We start from the raw sequence: 20,740 nt of genomic DNA, 5'->3' as shown, positions 1-20,740 counted from the left end.
GTCATAGTATTTTTGTTACAAACTAAAACAGAACACACTAAGGTGCATGTGTGTGTTTATAGACCTTTTATGCATATATTAAATTGCCGCTGGATTTGTCTGCAATCTTGGACTGCCTAATCATGGGTGAGTGTTGCAGAGTGAGACCCACTATCAGAGCTTATTGTGCTTATAGCAGAAATAGATCCCACATTTAACATTGTCAATAAATTCACCAGTGGCATTATTTATCTCCCATGAGATCAAAGGTTAGACACCCTCCATGGGCTTTAGATTGTTGACCAAACCATTATAATTCTATTATTATCCAGTATATACAGTTTTAGGCTGCAGATTAGATTTTTAATAATGTAGTAGTCTAGTGGGACGTTCTAGTTAATTGGTATTATGCTTTCCTTATATAGCACCAACATTCTGCAGCACTGTCCCCATTGGGGCTCACAATCTAAACCCCCTATCAGTATGTCTTTGTAGTGTGGGAGGAAACTGTAATACATGGAGGAAGCCCACGCAAACACAGGGTGGACATACAAACTCCTTGCAGATGGTGTCCTTGGTTGGATTTGAACCCAGGACCCCAGCGCTACAAAACTGGAGTGCTAACCACTGAGCCACCGTGCGGTGTTCCCTGGGTATAGAGAACACGATTCTGATGCTCTCTGTTGGCTTTGACTGAATGTCTTTATTCCACATCCCCCAAATGGGAGAACAGCCCTGTAATTGTCCCTTTACATAGATATGTATTTTTTACCCGGTGTAAATGCCACTTTTCTCCTGAATCTGGCGAGATTGGTCTTGTTCCTGCCCTTCTATATTTCTGAGACATTGCTCCCTTTTCCTTGAATATAAATCAGGTCTTTTTACCCGAGTGGATGTGGTCATAAAGACTAAAGAGAGAAGAGATGAGGATTATGCCTGTTTAGCTAAAAAAAAATAGAATTAAAAACAGGTAAAAGTAGGCCACATCTTGGCAATTAATATGCCCAGTAACAAATATAAAAAAAAAAATGCCAGATTCTGGAAAACAATGGTAAAAAAAAAAAAAAAAGAAAAAAAATCATGCTTCTGGTAAGTGACAGGTTGCTCTTAATTAGGCGAGGAAACTCTGGAACACCTCCAGGTTCCAGTTTGCATCTTATGTATGTTCAGTACTAATGCAAAGAAAATGTCTGGTGCCTGGAGAAGCCTTGAGGAAACGGCAGAAGAAACAGAATGCAAATTGCATATACGGTATACAGTAATCCCGTTGCTTTGTGTTCCTCGGCCTCCACAGTTGCGCTGGGTTTGAATTACTGTTCATGGAGGTTATTGTATCAATGTTCTGTATTGGTTACTTGGAATGGTTTCTCAGGTTTCATAGTTGCCTTTACAAGTGCTTTAATCTGTATAAATGGCATGGCTACGGTGATATAGAATAAACTGTTACAAGAATTATTTTTGCAAAATAAGCTGAAATAAAGATGTCTTTAATTGTGGTTTTCGCACTTGCACATTTGTAGCCTCTGTTCTCATCTGTGCCACAGATTCTTTACTTTTACCAATACTTTCTACTGATAAAATGACAGAAACCAGATGGATCACATTAACCCCAATGTGATGTGACTGATCCAAACTCTCTGCATGGATTCAACTAGTCTGGTTCTAAAATGGAACAAAAAAACATAACGTTCCTTACATTGATGGAAATGTATCCTTAGATTTTTCACCAGATTTCCTTTGCAGAAAATATTGTGTACAAAGATTGCCATGTCTAAAAAATATTTTCTGAAATGAACTGAAATGTTCATTGATTTTTCTTCCGTGCTTGAATCTATAAACAGCTCGTGTTTATTTGTCTTGTGTTTCCCAAGTTTGTATACCAGCGAAGCCAAAGGGTTCACAGTACATTACTTCTCTGTAGTGTGAAGCTCAACAGGTTGTATTTCCTGCACTCCGACTTTTTGGAGATATTTCTGAAGGCCAAAATACCTTTGCCCAGAGGCTCTATATATTTATATCTGTATAATTAATTTATTTATTTATTTTAGAATGACAAATTAAAAATTTTTTAGATCTACTCTGTATCAATTCATTTAGGTTTTTTTTTTAATCCCTCACAATATGTTGGATCGCTGCTTAATTGTATACTTCATTGTTTACTTTAATGGTTGTGTGATGCACACATAGATGCAAGACTAATTAGAGTACAGTTACTGTATGGCTCCACATCTGCAACATGATCTTCTATAGTAAGTGTTATATACAATAGAGTGACGAGCAAAAGGGTAACAATGTTTTTTGAAATTTCACTTTCAGGTTCCATATCTCACCATCCACTACAATTTCGAATGGAATGTGAGACTACCTTCATTTTATGGACAATCATCTTTGATATCTCATCAAATGTTTCTTGCAATTATTTAGCATATGATTAGTTAGGCAAATTTTTGTCATGTAACTGCATTGTTAATGTTTTGCTCCTGATGTTTGGAAAAAATGTTTCTTCCTGTATACTACAAAGTGCAACCTGTTCTCACATTCCCTAATAGCTCAATGTTTTATTGGGTTGATTCCCAAACAAAAGGTCACTTGTTCGAATTGAGGAGCAGCAATGAATAAGATATCACAAGAAAAGAGAAACCGCAGCATCCAGCTCATCAATAGTGGGCTCTTGGCCAAGACAATTTGCAAACAGCATCATGTGAGTGCCATGGCAGTGGGAAGAATACGAAATTAAGTCCGCCATCCATTCAAAAGCCAAGAGGAGAACGTACAGGCAAAATATCGAAGTCAACAAGTCGGCTCATCACAAGGTTTATTGGTTTTGGCACAACAAATTTGGAAGTGGAGTTGGCTCATATGCTTCGTAATAGTGAGATCACAGACATCCATGCAAACACCATGCGATGCACATTACACAAATATGGAATGGTGCCCAAGAAAAGTGGGAAGGAGCCTCAAATTCAATAACATCATAAAAAGCATTGGTTCGCATTTGGAAAAAAGTACAAAAAGTGGACAGTAGAATATTGGAAACAGGTGATTTGGAGCGATGAGACAAAAGACTTTGATGGGTGCAAATGGGTCTAGAAGAAACCAGGGGGAAAAGAGGCTAATGGATCGAGAAATTGAAGGAACTGTCAAGTTCGGTGGAGGAAATATAGTGAATTGGGGTTGCCTCTCAGCCAAAAGCATTGGATGCTTGACCAGGATTGATGATGGTCTTCATGCTGATCTATATGTGAGTATCCTACAAAACGAGATGCATCGTACACTCGAGTACTATGGGTATTAAAAGAATGACATAGTGTTCCTGCAAGACAATGACCCGAAGGATACGTCGAGATTGGTGAAGAAATGGATCAATGACAATGATGTAGAGGTGCTAAATTGGCAGCCACAGTTCCTGCACCTCAATCCAAACGAACACTTGTTGGTAGAACGGAAGAACAATCTGTGTACATACAAGTAAGTCGACCAGTATGGACCAATATTGGGAACGTGTAGAAGAAACTTGGGATGAGATTTCAGTCAAGACCTGCTTGAGTTTGATCAAGAACATGCCCAGAAGGATTCAGGCAGTGTAGAAAGACAAAAGTGGATTTACAAAATACTAACAAAATAATATAGATTTGGATTTTTAGGAGCAAAACCGTAACAATGCAGTGACATAACAAGAATCTACAGAACTAATCATATGCTAAATAGTTGCAGTTTAAATTTATGCATGATATAACAAGATAATTGTCTATAAAATGAAGGTAGTAGGAGATGCATAATAACTGTAGGCTGCATAGAAGCTGACTTGTTTATGTCCTTTTATTCAAATTAAAAAAAATATATATATATATTTTTTGTATCTACCAAAGTTCTACCGTCAATGTCCGAGACATTACATCTACAACATATATTGTGTATCATGTTATAAGACCTATATAAGCACAAGCTGCAGAATTATGAAAATCACTGCATGGAGAGACATGTTAACAATATTCAAATTCTGTAAGAAATGGAAACAAAAGTTTTAAAACATTTTGAGTTTTTCAGTATCAGCATCCTATCAATGAGGTTATAATGGCTGGCTTAGGCTACATGCGCACGCTGCGTTTTTTGTTGTGTTTTATCACTTTTTTGGTGCTGTTTTGTTGTCAGAACTTTCTGACATTTGACTTCCCAGCAAAGTCTATGAGAAGTCACATTTGCTGTGCACATTGCAGTTTGTCAGCGTCTTTTTGACAAATGTTTGTGACAAAAAAGAAGCAGCATGTTCATTCTTTCTTGCGTTTTTGTCAACATTTGTCATGAAAACGCAAGGAAAAATGAATGCTGTCAAATTGGTGCGTTTTCGATTTGTGATTTGATGTGTTCTTCTTGCGTTTTTGGTGCTTTTTTTTGGCACCAAAAAAAGCATAAAAAAATGCATCGAAAACGCACCTACATTACAAGCGTTTGTTTTGACATCTCCAGGCTCTATCTGACAAGGTGCAGTTTTGGTTGCAGTTTGTGCAGAAAAAAACTACAGCGTGTGCATGTAGCCTAACGAATGTACTGTTACTCTGAATGAATTTGAGGAGGCAGCGCTGGATGGTTAATAGAGCTGGAGTGACAGAGGCTTCAGATCTACAAATAGCTCTACAGCCTCACTTGCATATCAATATAACCCTGGTGTGTGTGTGTGTGTGTGTGTGTGTGTGTGTGTATATGTATGTATGTGTATATATATATATATATATATATATATATATATATATATATATATATATATATATATATATATATATATATATATATATATATATATATTATACATACACACACATATACAGTGCCTACAGGTAGTATTCAACCCCCTGCAGATTCAGCAGGTTTGATAACATGCAAACATGTTAGAGCCTGCAAACTTCAAACAAGAGCAGGATTTTTATTAACAGATGCATAAATCTTACAAACCAACAAGTTATGTTGCTCAGTTAAATTTTCAACATAAAAGTGTGGGTCAATTATTATTCAACCCCTAGGTTTAATATTTTGTGGAATAACCCTTGTTTGCAATTACAGCTAATAATCGTCTTTTATAAGACCTGATAAGGCCGGCACAGGTCTCTGGAGTTATCTTGGCCCACTCCTCCATGCAGATCTTCTCCAAGTTATCTAGGTTCTTTGGGTGTCTCATGTGGACTTTAATCTTGAGCTCCTTCCACAAGTTTTCAATTGGGTTAAGGTCAGGAGACTGGCTAGGCCACTGCAACACCTTGATTTTTTTCCCTCTTGAACCAGGCCTTGGTTTTCTTGGCTGTGTGCTTTGGGTCGTTGTCTTGTTGGAAGATGAAATGACGACCCATCTTAAGATCCTTGATGGAGGAGCGGAGGTTCTTGGCCAAAATCTCCAGGTAGGCTGTGCTATCCATCTTCCCATGGATGCGTACCAGATGGCCAGGCCCCTTGGCTGAGAAACAGCCCCACAGCATGATGCTGCCACCACCATGCTTGACTGTAGGGATGGTATTCTTGGGGTCGTATGCAGTGCCATCCAGTCTCCAAACGTCACGTGTGTGGTTGGCACCAAAGATCTCGATCTTGGTCTCATCAGACCAGAGAACCTTGAACCAGTCTGTCTCAGAGTCCTCCAAGTGATCATGAGCAAACTGTAGACAAGCCTTGACATGACACTTTGAAAGTAAAGGGACCTTACGGGCTCGTCTGGAACGGAGACCATTGCGGTGGAGTACGTTACTTATGGTATTGACTGAAACCAATGTCCCCACTGCCATGAGATCTTCCCGGAGCTCCTTCCTTGTTGTCCTTGGGTTAGCCTTGACTCTTCAGACAAGCCTGGCCTCAGCACGGGTGGAAACTTTCAAAGGCTGTCCAGGCCGTGGAAGGCTAACAGTAGTTCCATAAGCCTTCCACTTCCGGATGATGCTCCCAACAGTGGAGACAGGTAGGCCCAACTCCTTGGAAAGCGTTTTGTACCCCTTGCTAGCCTTGTGACCCTCCACGATCTTGTCTCTGATGGCCTTGGAATGCTCCTTTTGTCTTTCCCATGTTGACCAAGTATGAGTGCTGTTCACAAGTTTGGGGAGGGTCTTAATTAGTCAGAAAAGGCTGGAAAAAGAGATAATTAATCCAAACATGTGAAGCTCATTGTTCTTTGTGCCTGAAATACTTCTTAATATTTTAGGGGAACCAAACAGAATTCTGGTGGTTTGAGGGGTTGAATAATAAATGACCCTCTGAATTAACTTTTCACAATTTAAAAAAAAAAAAAAAAAAAAAAAAAAAAAGAAATATTCTTTTTTGCTGCAGTGCATTTCACACTTCCAGGCTGATCTACAGTCCAAATGTCACAATGCCAAGTTACTTCCGAATGTGTAAACCTGCTAAATCTTCAGGGGGTTGAATACTACTTGTAGGCACTGTGTATATATATGTATATATATGTGTGTGTATATGTATATGTATGTATATATATATATATGTGTGTATTTTATGGTATAAATTTGCAGTTACCCTAGCTAATGTACATTATATTTCACGGGCAATATTCCATACTGTACTGGTGAATTGAACAACATCTAAAACAGTTTTTTTGTTTTGTTTTTTTCTTCATACAGTTTTTCATTAATTTTCCTATAGCATGTCCAGACTGCAGAGATCTTGCACAATTGCATAAATGTGAGCAATCTTTTTTTATTAATATCCGGTCTATATGGAAGGTATTGGCATTGAGCGGCTATTCAAAATAATGAAAATATCATACATATAATTTCCAGTGATAGTACTGTCAAGCTATCTAAATTTAATCACCTAGAGAGGATCTTAAGGTCTTGAGGCTGAAAGGCGATACTATCCGGTTTATGCCATTTACTTATGTGACTTACAAGGAATTTAGAGGCGATGTGTTGGAGCATGCAGACAGTAGTTCACCTTTTTATTTCTTTTAGTCACATTACGTGTTGCCATTAATGAATGTCTGTATATTTACCTCTGGGGTAGTAGTGATGTATTGGTGTCCTACGTTAAAGCATTATCAAGATTGTAGAGTCTAGTACCTAAAGATATAAAGGCTTATACATTTTGAGTTAAAGCCTATCAGTTAGACCAATGATCCCCAATCTGTGTCACTTGGGGGTGTCTTCCAACTTGGTGCTTTATCACCTGGTCTATACACTAGCTATGAAGAGAAGGTTTCCAGATGGTGAATTTTGTGAGTGGCCTCGCACAGAAGAGCAGATCTACATGCCAATATACTGGCATTGCAGTTGGAGAGATAAATTAAGTGTTAAGCTGGACATAGGATACAGTCAGGTAGTGTGGAGCTTAAAGTCGGATGGGAGTGCTTGATGCAACAATACAAAATGAGGGTAAGGTGGGAACCTGTGGATGAAAGTGTACTGCCTTGGTGGGATTTTTGTGTGGAAGCTTTGGCTGTCATACTGAAAATGGAGCCTCTGTGCATCACTAGGCAGAAGCTAGATGTTGCTACTCGGGGCAGGAGTCTAGATGTGGCTCGCAATCCTCTTTCTGAGCAGAATGTGGCCCTTGATGTAAGTAAGGTTGGGAATCACTGCATTAGACTAAGCACCGGAGACATCTGCATGGAGTTTGTACGTTGGCACATAAGTCCCTGAGGCTCTACAATACAGACCTGTTGGCACCTGTCATTGCATATTACAATGTTGTGCCTTCATTAGTTCTAGGAGAGGAACACCCATGTTTCTTAATGCTATTTGAAGAACAGTATGGTCACATACATTTGAAAGTGGATCAGTTACCAGATTTCACAGTACATACCACATACATTATTAAATACTGTTTAGATAGTTCATCAGGTCTAAAATCTATATTGAAATCCTGTTACAAGCTCCTATTGGACTTCTAATATGAGGAGAAGACATGTCCTCTTTAAAGGGGCTGTCATGTCTCAATGCATAAGTCTGCAGTCAAATGGTGGGGCACGGCCTCGCTCAATACACTTGCATTGAGCGAGGCCGTGCCCCTCTAATCAGGATGTGGCTGACCATTTGCATATCACTTATTCGAGGCCTCATGACCGCCGTTCCGGTCTCTGAAACCAGTGAATCCTCACAGCGTACAGTGCGTAGGAACTGATGTTTCACTGACATATAGAGTGACTGCAGACTTATGGATTTAGACCAGATAACCCCTTTAAAATGATGGATCTAGAGCTTCTTTTATTCTAATTCTGAATTGTGCAGACCAACTATTATTGTTCCTTAACGTTTAAATAAATGGCCAACTGGGTGTCAACAATCCTCTTTTCTAAAGGGCGTATCCCCACTGCACTAATTGGGCAATATGAGAACTCACTGTTAACACCTCGTTATCAGTTATTCACGTTTTTCTAGGAGGAATAATCAAGGGACCCCACAAAGCAGAGTTCTAGAAAAAAAAGCTCAACGGTTGTTATTTCATGGAGAATACAGATTTTTACTAAATGAGTCAACTTTAATATGCAGCCATTATGACAAAGATGAACAGTATTGTCTAAGAGATCTATTTAATAAGGTGTACAGTTTGTATCAAGGCTCCTATATTATAGCCCTGTACATCTCAGAGCTGGTACTGGTCCATAAGACACATGCTAACCCATCTTTGCTGCATTTGACGTAACATTTCTGACCATTAAGTTTGTGTTTGAACATTGAAAATATCAGGTCACCAGCTATTTAAGTTCAAAGAGGTTGTCCACTACTCTTACATTGATGACCCATCCTTAGGATAGGTCAACAATGTCTGACTGGCCGAGGTCTGACACCTGGCATCAACGCTGATCAGCTTTTATTTGCAGCATCAGGCAGACGGAAATTTTCTGTTCTGGAGCTGCCCCATGTTCTGATAGTGGCAGCTGCTGGGTACTGCACATCTGCCCCCTATTGATTTGAATGGGTGGCGGATATTCAGTACCCAGACATGGCTGGTATCCGTTCACGCTCCGGAACTGAGCATTTCCGTCTGCCTGCTTCCGCAGGTACTGAGAACAGCTGACCGGCAGGGGTTTCGGGTGTCAGACCCCACCAATCTGCCATTGATGACCTATCCTAGGAATAGTCTCTCAATGTAAAAGCAGTAGACAACCTCTTTTAAGGTTCATGCACAGTTTTTTTCATCTAAATACCAAATCCTTATGCCAGCAAACTCAATGATAATTCTGAAGCGTTGTACACATGTTGCTTATTTTTTGCTTGCAGATTTGGTGCAGAAAATAATCTGCAGCATGTCAATTCTTGATGTGTTTTTGCCTGTGTTTTTCAGCCCTTCCACCCCTTTTATTATTATTATTATTATTATTTATTATTATAGCGCCATTTATTCCATGGCGCTTTACAAGTGAAAGAGGGTATACGTACAACAATCATTAACAGTTGACTTCATTATGAAAAACTCATACAAAAACGCACCAAAAACGCGTGTTTTTGGTGCATTTTTCTGCCAGAAGACAAATTTCTGCACCAAATACTTAGTGTGTGCACATAGCCTAACTTTTTCAGTTTGTAACGCATACGCCTGATTTAATGAAAAGTATTCAGATATGAGTTGTTGAACTTAAGGATTGTAGTGTGCTGTTTGTTAATCACATTGTTTATTATTTATAGTTATACAGCCTTATTAATTGTATGAAAATGACGATGGAGCGTCTGCTGGTAATGATTTACCATGTCTTGCTGATAGACCAGTTTGTACCTAACTTTAATTGGCATTAAAAACTGTATTCCCATTATGTAGCTTCTCCGCTGTCATTTTACTGCATTGTTTTGAACACTAGCTGTATTTATGATGCTCTTATGCAACTTTCCTCTTCACAAAGCTTCTTTTTATTACAATAATGATGTTTCTTGTAACTGGAAGATTGATGCAACTACTTGGTTCATGATAGGTAAAAATGCACATAAATCCACCAGTATCACTGACAAAACAGACTCTATTGTAAATCAGGTTATGCCTCTTTGGTATGTGTTGCTGGATCTTTTACTGACAGTCCCATAGATGATGATTGGAGCTGACATTGTGAATGTGCACCTCTGCTCCATTCAATATGAACTGGAGAAAGCTTAGTTCCCGGGTTCCCAGAGGACCATAATATGTATCGCTGGAGGACCTAGCGGTCGGGCTCTGTGATCAGTAGGTTAGCCCGTAACCTATGGAGGGGTGCCAACTTACTATATAGAATAAGAAACATTCACTTTCATCATTTGTACTTTTTGTAGGAGATTGATTCCATCATGAATGCGTTTTTTTTTCTTATCAACGATATGTTTAATCTGAATTTGGATATTCGATTATTTTTTTCCAGTAAAGATCAGCGGTAGTGATGAGTGAACACTATCATATACCACGGTACTCGTAACGAGCAGGTTGGACGCTCAAACTGGCTTGACTCGAGTACAGAGTACAATTCATGTCATTAGGAAACTCAAGCGGTTTTCCGTAAGAGCTTCTGGAAAAAGTGCTTGAGATTCCCATTGACTTCCATTATACTTGATGCTTGAGTCAAGCCCGTCTGACCTGGTTGATTTGAGTACTGAGCACCCAAGCATGGTAGTGCTCGCTCATCACTAATCAGCAGTTCTCCCAGTTTGGCCTCTCATACATTTGTATTGTTGCAGTGTACAGCACGAATAAACCAATAACCATTTCATAGTCAATGCTTACTAATGAAAGTAGTTAAATATGGAAATGAATGGACTTTCATCTGCTCTTAAAATTAAATTAGTTAGCACTGTTTCTGTCTGTTATATTGGTCTTACAAATTAGTAATGTCATAGCGAACTATATATCATGTAATAGAAGATTAAGATAAATTGCTGACCTTATTATTTCAGGTGAGGAAGAATGGATTGTCACAAAGTATTGGCCAAGAAGAAAGAAAAAGACAAGAGGTATTTATACAATACAATTTCAGAGCGCCTTATATCTTCAAGGTCCTTTTTACTGTATTTAATTTATAGGCCGCTATACACATTAGATAATGGCTAAATGCTTGTGTGGCAGACTATTTATGAGATGACATCAGAGAAAGACAGCCTAACACAAGAACCTTTCTCCACAAAAAGGAATTGAAATAATCATATTTTAATTGTGCCTAATTATTATATCCCCCAAAAGTCTGCTGTTGGGGGACAGCCAGGCAGGCCCTATGAAAATGAGATTGCCACTGAAGCCTGACAAAGTTGTTAAGGCTGGTTTCACACTACGTTTATTTAACATGCGTCAGGAACGTTTTTTTGCTGCAAAAGCGGATCCTGCTTTTACAGCAAAAAACGTATGCAAACGCATCTGTTATTTTGCAGGATCCTGTCACTGGATGTTTAGGGGTGGGCATTGGAGTCATGTGATCGGGAGTGAGGGGAACTAGACTGGGAGCCGGCTTCTGACAGCTGCAGACGCTGGTAACCAAGGTAAACATCGGGCTTGGATACCCGATATTTATCTTGGTTACGAGTGTCTGCAGCTGCTAGGAGCAGGGCTGTCTGCACACGTAACCAACGTAAACATCGGGTAACTCAGATAAGTGGTTACGCGATATTTACCTTGGTTACGAGTGTCCGCAGCTCTCAGGTGGGAGAGAGAGGAAGGGGAGGAAGGGGGAAAGACAGAGAGAGAGAGGGTGAGGGAGGAGGAGAGAGAGACAGATCACGCGAGACTGGTTCTGGGCATGCTCAGTACTTTCTGGGCATGCTCAGTACAAAAGCAGGATCCTGTCTATCAGCATGCCAGCGTTCACCTGCGTTTGCGTGCTGTTTAGTCAGGATCCGGTGACATGCAGTATTTGGACGCAGCTCAAAAACGCTACAAGTAGCGTTTTTGAAACATGTTAAAAAACTGCAAGTCGCTGGATCCTCACTATAACGCACGCAAACGCAGGGGAACGCATGTTAACGCGAGTCCATTGCAAATGCATTGAAATGAAAACGCATTTGCACTGGATCCGCTTTTCCGCTAAAAAAACGTTATGGACGGATGTTAAATAAACGTAGTGTGAAACCAGCCTAATGTGTATGGACAGCACTATGTTCTCGGTTTCCAGCTATACATTTGTGCTGTTTTGTGTTGACTGCAGCTCCGACTACAAACGAAATGTGTGTGTCGTCTTATACTACAGTCATTTCTTATATCTTTCTTGCTAATCAATCGATAGTGAGTGGGAAAATGTCACAGAGTGGAATAATACTTGACCAGGATCAGACCAGACAGATTTTAATTGTAGTCTGGAACTGTGAAGGCACATAGGCCTTCATGGAAGCTGTAGGCATGTAAAGGCTGACTATTTTTTAAACTTTCTGCCAAGCTTCATTTCTTCTTTGTTGCATTGCAGTAAAATGCCAACAAAAGATCACTTAGACCAATTAATTAAGATTTTGGTAGAATGTTTCTTAGTATTGTATGAAATCAGAACCTCATCTTGTTCTCATCCCACAGGCCATGTTTGAAGTGATCTCTTCTGAACATTCATACCTACTCAGTTTGGAGATTTTAATTCGAATGTTCAAGAATTCTAAGCAACTGGGTTCTACCATGACCAAGACTGAAAACCACCATCTCTTTTCCAACATCACAGATGTATGCGAGGCCAGCAAAAAGTAAGCGTTGTGTTGTACATTTGCTTTGCCACTAACTGTTCTAACTCACACCTTCAATAAAACCTATCTTGACGCCAGAAGTTTGGACCAGTCACAAATGCTGACAAGGTTGCCAAATTTATTTATTAATTTTTTTTGGACAGGTTAAAAAAAAAACAAAAAAAAGACAGCCAAGATTTTTTACGGGCACATTCGAAATCTATAAAACATCATTATGACTATAGGTGATCTGTGTCCACAGCCCATACTTCTAATATGGAGACATCAACTGTATTTACTGTAAACTGTAAAATGAGAATTGTCAAAATAATTAGTAAGTTTCTTCAGTTTAAAAAAAAAAACATGGACACCTCTAAAAAAAATTTGACGGGCAGGTCAAAAAAGGACTTTATTATTAGACTGTCCTGGAATTTCTGGACAGTTGGCAACCCTGAAGGCTGAGGCCATTGTTTGGCTGCAGGGTCAGGTGACTGATGGTGGAGACTTCATCCATACTGGTCCTGGTGGAGACCATTAGTACAGTAATGCTGAAGCAGTGGGGGCTTCACTGGTAAATGCCAGTTCCTTTTTTGTTTTTAATGATCCTTCCCCTTTTGTGGACAACCACTTTAAACAGTGGAAACTTGACTCTTACTATAGTCCCTTTATAACTTTTCACAAAAGGTCCTTCAAGTAGTAGTTCTAAAGCTGGGTTTACACACTGCAACATCTCAAACGACATCGCTGTAACGTCACCGGTTTTGTGACGCAATAGCGATGTCGTTTGCGATGTTGCAGTGTGTGAAACACATCAGCGACCTGGCCCCTGCTGTGAAGTTGCTGATCGCTACAAATCGTTCAGGACCATTCCTAGGTCCTTTGTTTCCCGCTGTGCAGCATGCATCGCTACAAAGTTTCAGTGTGTGAAAGACTTTGCAGCGACTTTGTTAGCAACTTCCCTTTCAGAAAGCTGCTTATCAACGTCCCCAACAACCAGCTAGGTCGCTCTGCAGGTCCGGATCGCTGTTGCGTTGTTGGCCAGGTTTGCCTGTTTGACAGCTCACCAGCGACTCACCAGAGACTTAGGGAGGTCGCTGTTACGTCACAAAACCGGTGACGTTACAGCGATGTCCTTTGCGATGTTGCAGTGTGTAAACCCAGCTTAATTGTGTCCTGACGTCTTGGTATTTATTTACTTCACTTTGGCTGTTTGGATCCTTTTGCTTCTTGCCTAACCAGAAGTATGAGGCCAGTGATTGGCCAAACGACCAGTCATACAAAAGGTCTGTACATAATTGTAGAGGAAACAAGCAGATAGAGCTTGTAATCCACATTCTCATTATAGGAAAAAAGCAATAATTAAACTATACGTAACGAAGAAGGATAAAAAATAAGGTTATTGCGCAGTTGCCAAAAAATCACTGAGGCGCACGAGTTGCGATTGGGGGGGTTCTGCTATAATTCTCTGAAGTGTTGATGTTTATCTGAATTTTATTTGAAACACCTTTCTACAAGTAGGGACAGAGCCTAATTGCATTGTGTCTGGTATTCTACAATGGTGCAATGTGCCTGCAGCGTTCCCTCCTGTACCATATATCCATTTTCAGAACAGATTGTTGAAGAACTCTGACCTCTCTTCAAAATGAGAATTCTTTGTCAAGTTCAGGGCCGAGCTCCACTTTCTACAGTAGAGCAGATTTGACATGAAAGATGACTTGTTCTTGAAGATTGATAAATTGAAAGATCAAAGAGGCCACTTTTCAGTGCTGAAAGTATAACATTTGCTTTTAAAGCAAGTTTTTAGAATTATAAAGATTTCCTTTGAGACGAGAATATAATTCTATTTTTCCAAAAAAGATCTGTGGGTATTTTGGCTTATGAGACCCTACAGATGATGAGGTCTGTCATGAGATGTTCATGTTGATTCGAATATCCAAATGTCTATTTTGTTGTGAAGTTACATTGCGTTGTGCATATGATTTCTTAATGGGGCAGATATTTTAAAGCCAGGATGAAGTGTTAATAATGTAACATTAGAATGACGACTTGGTCACACATGGACAGTAGAGAGGAAGATCACTAAAAAAAAAATCACCAGATATCGAAAAATTAGCATTGTTTGCAATGTCATCCGTGTCTTCAAATGACCCGATCTATGGAATACAGTTACAATCCTTTCACCAATTGTAATTTACAGACTTGTGGAAAGGAGAAAGCGACAAACATAATTATGTGGCATAACAGGTTTTTTTCAACAGGCAATTTCCCTGCAAAATATTTCTGTGTAATTGCATCTTGCAGATCTCAGACAATTGTGTAAACCTAGCCTTGGGCTGCCAACACAGTCTCCATATGTCAAACAAAAGTGGTAGAGTAATATATCCATAATGTACCCCTCCTTTTCTGTGGACCAAATGTATGCCAAAGTGTGCAACTGCAAGGGTACTCTAATTTAGCGTAGGGCTTATGCATAACATGTGTTATTTACTAAAATAATGGCTAAAATGGCTATTTCTATCTGGCACATTGATGACATATCCATTGGATATGTCATAGATGTTGGTCTCATTACTGGACCCATTTATCTTGAAAACATGGGCAAGTCTGTGTGTCGCTGTCAGTGGAGAGGCTCTCAATAAATTTCTCCAGAAGCTTATAACTTTGCTAAACAAGCGCCTTTGGAAATATTTAATAAGAACCATAGAAAATGAGCTACTTAAGTGCGTCCTCCTCATCGCTAATAGTGGTGCCCCCAGTAGGGTCCCGTTCTCAAAAAAGCTGTAGGTCTTAGTGGATCTTGTGAACTTACCAGAAATGTTTGAGATGTAAATGCACATGAATGGAAATGTTTGGAATCCATTTTTCTCTGACGCCTCATTGGGGGACACAGGACCATGGCTTCTGAAGAGCTGGAGGAGGGAGAATGCTGTTTGTACCCCTTCCCGCCGTTTTTTTTTTGTTTTTTTTTTTTACCCCCCCGTGTCCCCCAATGATGGCTAAGAGAAAACTATTTTACGGCGAGTACACAAAATTCCGTTTTTTCCAATGTGTTTAAAACTTAAAAAAAAAATTAAAAGGAACTTCTCATAAGGCTTCACTCCCATTAAATGTTTCCATTACCTAATCTGAAGAAAAATGTCCTCCTTATACTAAGGGGCTATGAAATGTCTGTTGGACATATTAGGACCATCCAAATCTCCTACTGACTTTTCAGCCAACTGAATAGGCCTGGTACACCCAGCAGACACTTGAACCCCTTTCCTTTTATCATGTATGTGGCGTTGCACTAAACCAGGGTTCCCCAGCTCCAGTCCTCAAGGGCCACCAATAGTGCATGTTTTCAGGATTTCCTTAGCATTGCATGGGTATTGCAATCATCACCTGTGCAGGTGATTAAATTATCACCTGTTCATTACTAAGAGAAAACATGCACTGTTGGTGGCCCTTGAGGACTGGAATTGGGAACCCCTGCACTAGACTAATGGATAGAACTTTAGAAATCTCTGGGTATAATATATATGGGTAAACCCTGGTGACATTCGCCCTCCAATGTGATTTGGTCCCTACTATCGAGAATGTGGATGTCTAGTCTACCTTTTTACTGTAGTTTTCTGGTGTTTCCTTATCTAGGCTTTAGTTATTGGGTATGAGTATAACAGGTACAATGTAAACTTGGCACCGACAGGCAGAACATTATTTCTTAAAGCTCATTGTAAATATCTTAGGCCATAAACACTGTTTCCTATCAGTTTATTGATCTTGGGCTCTGTAGATTGACAGCTCTTGTTTGATGATGATGTTTAATTAGAGAGAGGATTAGATTATCTAATTCTTGTTTGTGGTTTTAGCTTTTGTGAGTGACAATGCAGATTTCTGAAAGTTTACTTCATATTAAGCTCTTGATTTTATATGTTTATATCCTGTGATGTCAAATTTGCTACAAATATTTTTTATTTTTATAATGGTCACTGCCAAATCTTAGATTAAGAAACAAGAAATGCTGATGCACACTGGCCGGTACAGTCATTGACACACCTCTCCCGAGGATAATGTTCTTTGGAGAACCTATAAGTAGAATATCATGACCTGAGCATGGAGGTAGTTCTCTGGCGTACTATCTCAACAGTATTCTCAATTAGAAAAGAAATAAAAAATATACATCCCTATTGTCCCACCCAAAATGTGTCACCACTTTGGCACCCTCATCAGGGATAAGACACAAGCGTGAGTGGTGAATTGACCCAAGCTCACCTCCTGTAGAGTCTATGATTACGTCATCACAGTTACCTACCATAAAGACATGACTTCATATCAGTTGCCAAGAAACACCTCCTAATCACGTGTCCATCATACAAACCACTTATCCAAGCAGCTTATCACCAATATTTCCTGTTTGATAAAATGGTGCTGAGTCCAACTAAAACTGTGCCCTTTTGAGGATCTAATCTGTCATCTAATGCATCCTCAGATGCGGCCTATTGTTATGTTCTTGCGACGCTAGATTAGATCCTCAAAGAAGCGTTCTGGTAAGACTCTGCATTAGGATTGGTCAGTGGTTTGGAGGATTGACAGATGTTAAGGAGGTGATATGAGGACTTCTTAGTACGGCAGGCCACACTTTATAATCATAATCTTAGACCATACATGAGGGGTGTCTGGATGGTTTTGCCATTCACGCTTGTATCTTATTCCCTGATGACGCGGCTAAGGTGGTGAAACATGTTTGTTGGGCAGACATTTAGAAAGTGTTTTTTGTTTTAATGCACCCAAAGTTTGCCAATTGATAGCACTCCATAGTAACATAGCAATGGTACTAGAGAGTGCTATCTCGATACTATAATTAAAGCTTGGTTCAGGCTATTCTACCTATAGATTCACTAAGCTAGCAACTATGGATAATTTTTAATTTAGATCACCCCATCGAGAATAAATTTAGCTTTAGTAAGATGAGCGTATGGTTTTAAAATTGAATACTTAAGGCCTAGTTTTAATGGCCTTTTAGGGGTTTATTTGTATAATTCCCTCCCAGGTTGTGTCATCTACTTAGTGCAGTTTTGTTTCTAATAGAACAGAACTTCACTTATTTATTTTATTCACTTAAAGAAGCCCAACTACCAGGATTTTGCAACATGAACTAAAGTCAAAATTAAAATGGGGTCGGAGTCTGCGCTTGCGCGAACCGCCATCTCCAGTGCCATTTTATTGAAGATACTGCAGTGAAGACTATGTGAGATGCATTGGCGCTTGTGCAGAATATTTATTTTTTTTCTTCATCTGCGCACGTGCCCCTGCCATTTTAAAGTCTTCACTGCAGTGTCTTCAATAAAATGGCGCTGGAGATCGCGGGGCGGACAACGGCGCCATTTTAATGAAGACAGAATTACTTTGTTAATGTGCATATGCCTCCAATAACAGCAATAGCGGCCCGATATTCAAATAAAGAAAAGGGGGCACGTCATAGAGGCTAGTGGAGGAGAACTTTACCACGAAGATCTGCCCCCGTTGCACACGTCAATGAAAGTGCAGAGCATTTCTGCAACTTTGATTAAAGATATTTCTGCAATCAAGCATCTGATCTCTCTACAAAAGGTATGCTGGATTCAGCATCTCACTGCCTGTATGGCACTGCCTTTAGTTCGTATTACAAAATCCTGGTGGTTGGTCCTCTTTTTAAATAGCGGTATTTATTCCACAGCGCTTTACAGCCGTGATCATCACTGTCCCCATTGGGGTTCTCTATCAGTATGTCTTTGGAGTGTGGGAGGAATCCGGAGTACCGGGAGGAATCCGGAGTACCCGGAGGAACCCACGCAAACAAGGTCACAGTGTTTACCATTTCTCCATATAGTCTACATACAGCCCTGTATTATCTGTGCAGATGGACATCATACCAGAGTGAGATGTGGACATCTATAACTACTGTTTTAGCTATAATCAATTCTATCATTACAGAACGTCACTGTACTAGAGGAATGCAGATATTTGAGGTGAAAGAATTGTACTGGCCTGCTCTATAAAATACGGCTTGGTATAAATAGCCCCACTTTCATATGTCAGAGGGTCCTGAATGGAGCGGTCATCAATATGTGTTGAGACAAAGACATCTTTGTAGGGTATTGAATGTAGCCCGAATGCCTCATCCCCTCCAGGCTGTTCCTTGGAATCTGCCCCCCTTAAAAAAGGGGGAAAGGGTTTCCAGCAGTTGTGGGTTCCCAGCCATGTGTGTTTGTAGTGGCCTTCTCCTACAATATGGAGCTGTCACTGTGCATTCTTTCATGTCAATGAAATTCACTTGGCTGCTGCTTTTCATACCAGCCTTGTCTGGTACATTGAGAAATTGCAGCCTTCAACTGTTAGTAAATAGGACAGTGTTGTACGGCTCCCATTGTGCCCAGTAGATAAAAAGCCTGTGTACTTGGGATTATTTTATATTTCTAAATACTCTCACAATTCTGGAATAATGCTTTATACATTATGACAAGGGCTATGTGGCAACCTCATAATTCTGGTACATTTGTTGTCACCATTCTTGACTGATAACATGCTGTACGCGATCCTACAACTATCATGAAAGTCATGAATATAGCTGTCGCGGGCGGGGAGGACGCCACTGCGCTGCGCTCGCTAACGCTCGGGTCCGGCGCTGCTGCGATGGCTACTCAGTGGCTCGAGCGGTGGGCCGGATCCGGGGACTCGAGCGGCGCTCCTCGCCCGTGAGTAAAAGGGGTGGTTGGTTTGGGGGATTTAGTCCGTGACGCCACCCACGGGTCGTGGTGAAGATGGGTACCACCGCTGCTGGTGACGGGGATCCCGTGAGCGATGGTAGGGAGCAGCTGGGATGTTGTTTTCCCTCTCCGTGGGTAGGGGTTGGTGGTCCCGGTGCCCGATGATGCGACGGGGAGGCAGGGTCGGTGAGGTGCAGGGTTGCAGGGACAGCGCGGCGCGGTGCCGGATCGCACGGGTGTACTCACTCAGTAAGAAAGGTACAAAGTCCTCGGTAAAGCAAACTGCTGGATGGACGGGTCCCGCAGCCGGCTGCAGTGTCTCTCCCCGGACAGGTGATGGCTGCTGTCTTTCCCTGCACCTTGATGTTCTCCTTCTGACTATTATGGATTCCCAACGGTAGTCCGCTCCCCGGTGTATGGGTACCGGAGGAGCCCGTTTGCCCGCAGGCGCTGGCCCTTGGGTCTCTAGCCTTAGGCGGTAGCTGTATACCCTCACGGTGTGGGCTGTTGCCTTCATTCGGGACTTTTGCTTTTGTGAAACCCCTGGGGTTCCAGTCACATTCAGATCTGACTGTCGGCGGCTCCAAGCCTGGTCTGGGTTCGATGGCCCTGCCTGTGTGTGCTGGCTTCACTTTCGCTCCCCGGTCGGTACCGGCGGGCCGTCGCCCGACCCCGGTCCTACGGTTCAGCGTTGCTCCGCCACTCCTGCAGACCACCACCATCTGCTAACCTTGCTGTCAGTGCCTGGGCCACAAACCCAGACACCCAAGTGTTTACTCCTCACTCTTCAAACTCTATCTGTCACTTTTCCCGCCTCCAGGCCTGTGAACTCCTCGGTGGGTGGGGCCAACCGCTTGGCTCCGCACCACCTGGTGTGGACATCAGACATTGGAGGGAGGCAACAAGGGTTTTGTGTTTGGCTGGTGTCCCTGTCTAATGAGGGTGGGGTGTTTTGTGTGTTATCTGTGACGACCTGGCTAGTCCAGGGCGCCACATAGCAACACCCACTACCCTGTATTCTAATGTATTCACTCTGTCACTATCACTCACGAGTCACTTGCTCGAAACTTCTGTGTAAATGACAGCTGCTGATATCGCACTGATACTGGAGTATTGTTTGCTGCTCCTATTTATTGAGTGAATATTCAATATTTATTGCCAGGGCTGGGTGTAACCATCAGTGCCGCCCTCCGCTTTTATATCCACACTTCATACATATCATTCAGGTCCATTCACTACCAGCAAACTAGGAGTCAACATTGCACCGATATACTCCAGGATTAATAAAGTCCGAAATGCTCAAAAATAGAAGGAATTTCCAATAAATCAGATATAGTAAAAAGTAACAATAGGAATACAAGTAATGTCTTATTGGAAATTCCTTCATTGCAGGATCTTTTGATTTCCCCCTTCTATTTTCTTTTTTCTTTGTATTGTTCAGAAAATATTTTGGAC

At 40.9% G+C, this 20,740-nt stretch overlaps 1 protein-coding gene across 1 annotated transcript in view; it reads left to right on the top strand.

The window, feature by feature from the left end:
• The window catches only part of ARHGEF26 (Rho guanine nucleotide exchange factor 26), a 237,484-nt gene that overhangs the window by 44,169 nt on the left and 172,575 nt on the right, over positions 1–20,740 (top strand). Inside the window, exons 5-6 of the mRNA XM_075340721.1 lie at positions 10,824–10,880; positions 12,421–12,581. Coding sequence (XP_075196836.1) covers positions 10,824–10,880; positions 12,421–12,581 — 218 coding nt within the window. The remainder of the gene's footprint in view (positions 1–10,823; positions 10,881–12,420; positions 12,582–20,740) is intronic.

This window comes from Anomaloglossus baeobatrachus, chromosome 3 (assembly GCF_048569485.1).
Source record: "Anomaloglossus baeobatrachus isolate aAnoBae1 chromosome 3, aAnoBae1.hap1, whole genome shotgun sequence".
In the NCBI taxonomy this organism is placed as follows: domain Eukaryota; kingdom Metazoa; phylum Chordata; class Amphibia; order Anura; family Aromobatidae; genus Anomaloglossus; species Anomaloglossus baeobatrachus.
The sequence above is the reverse complement of the archived record's forward strand: the minus strand, read 5'-3'. Positions and strand labels throughout refer to the sequence as shown.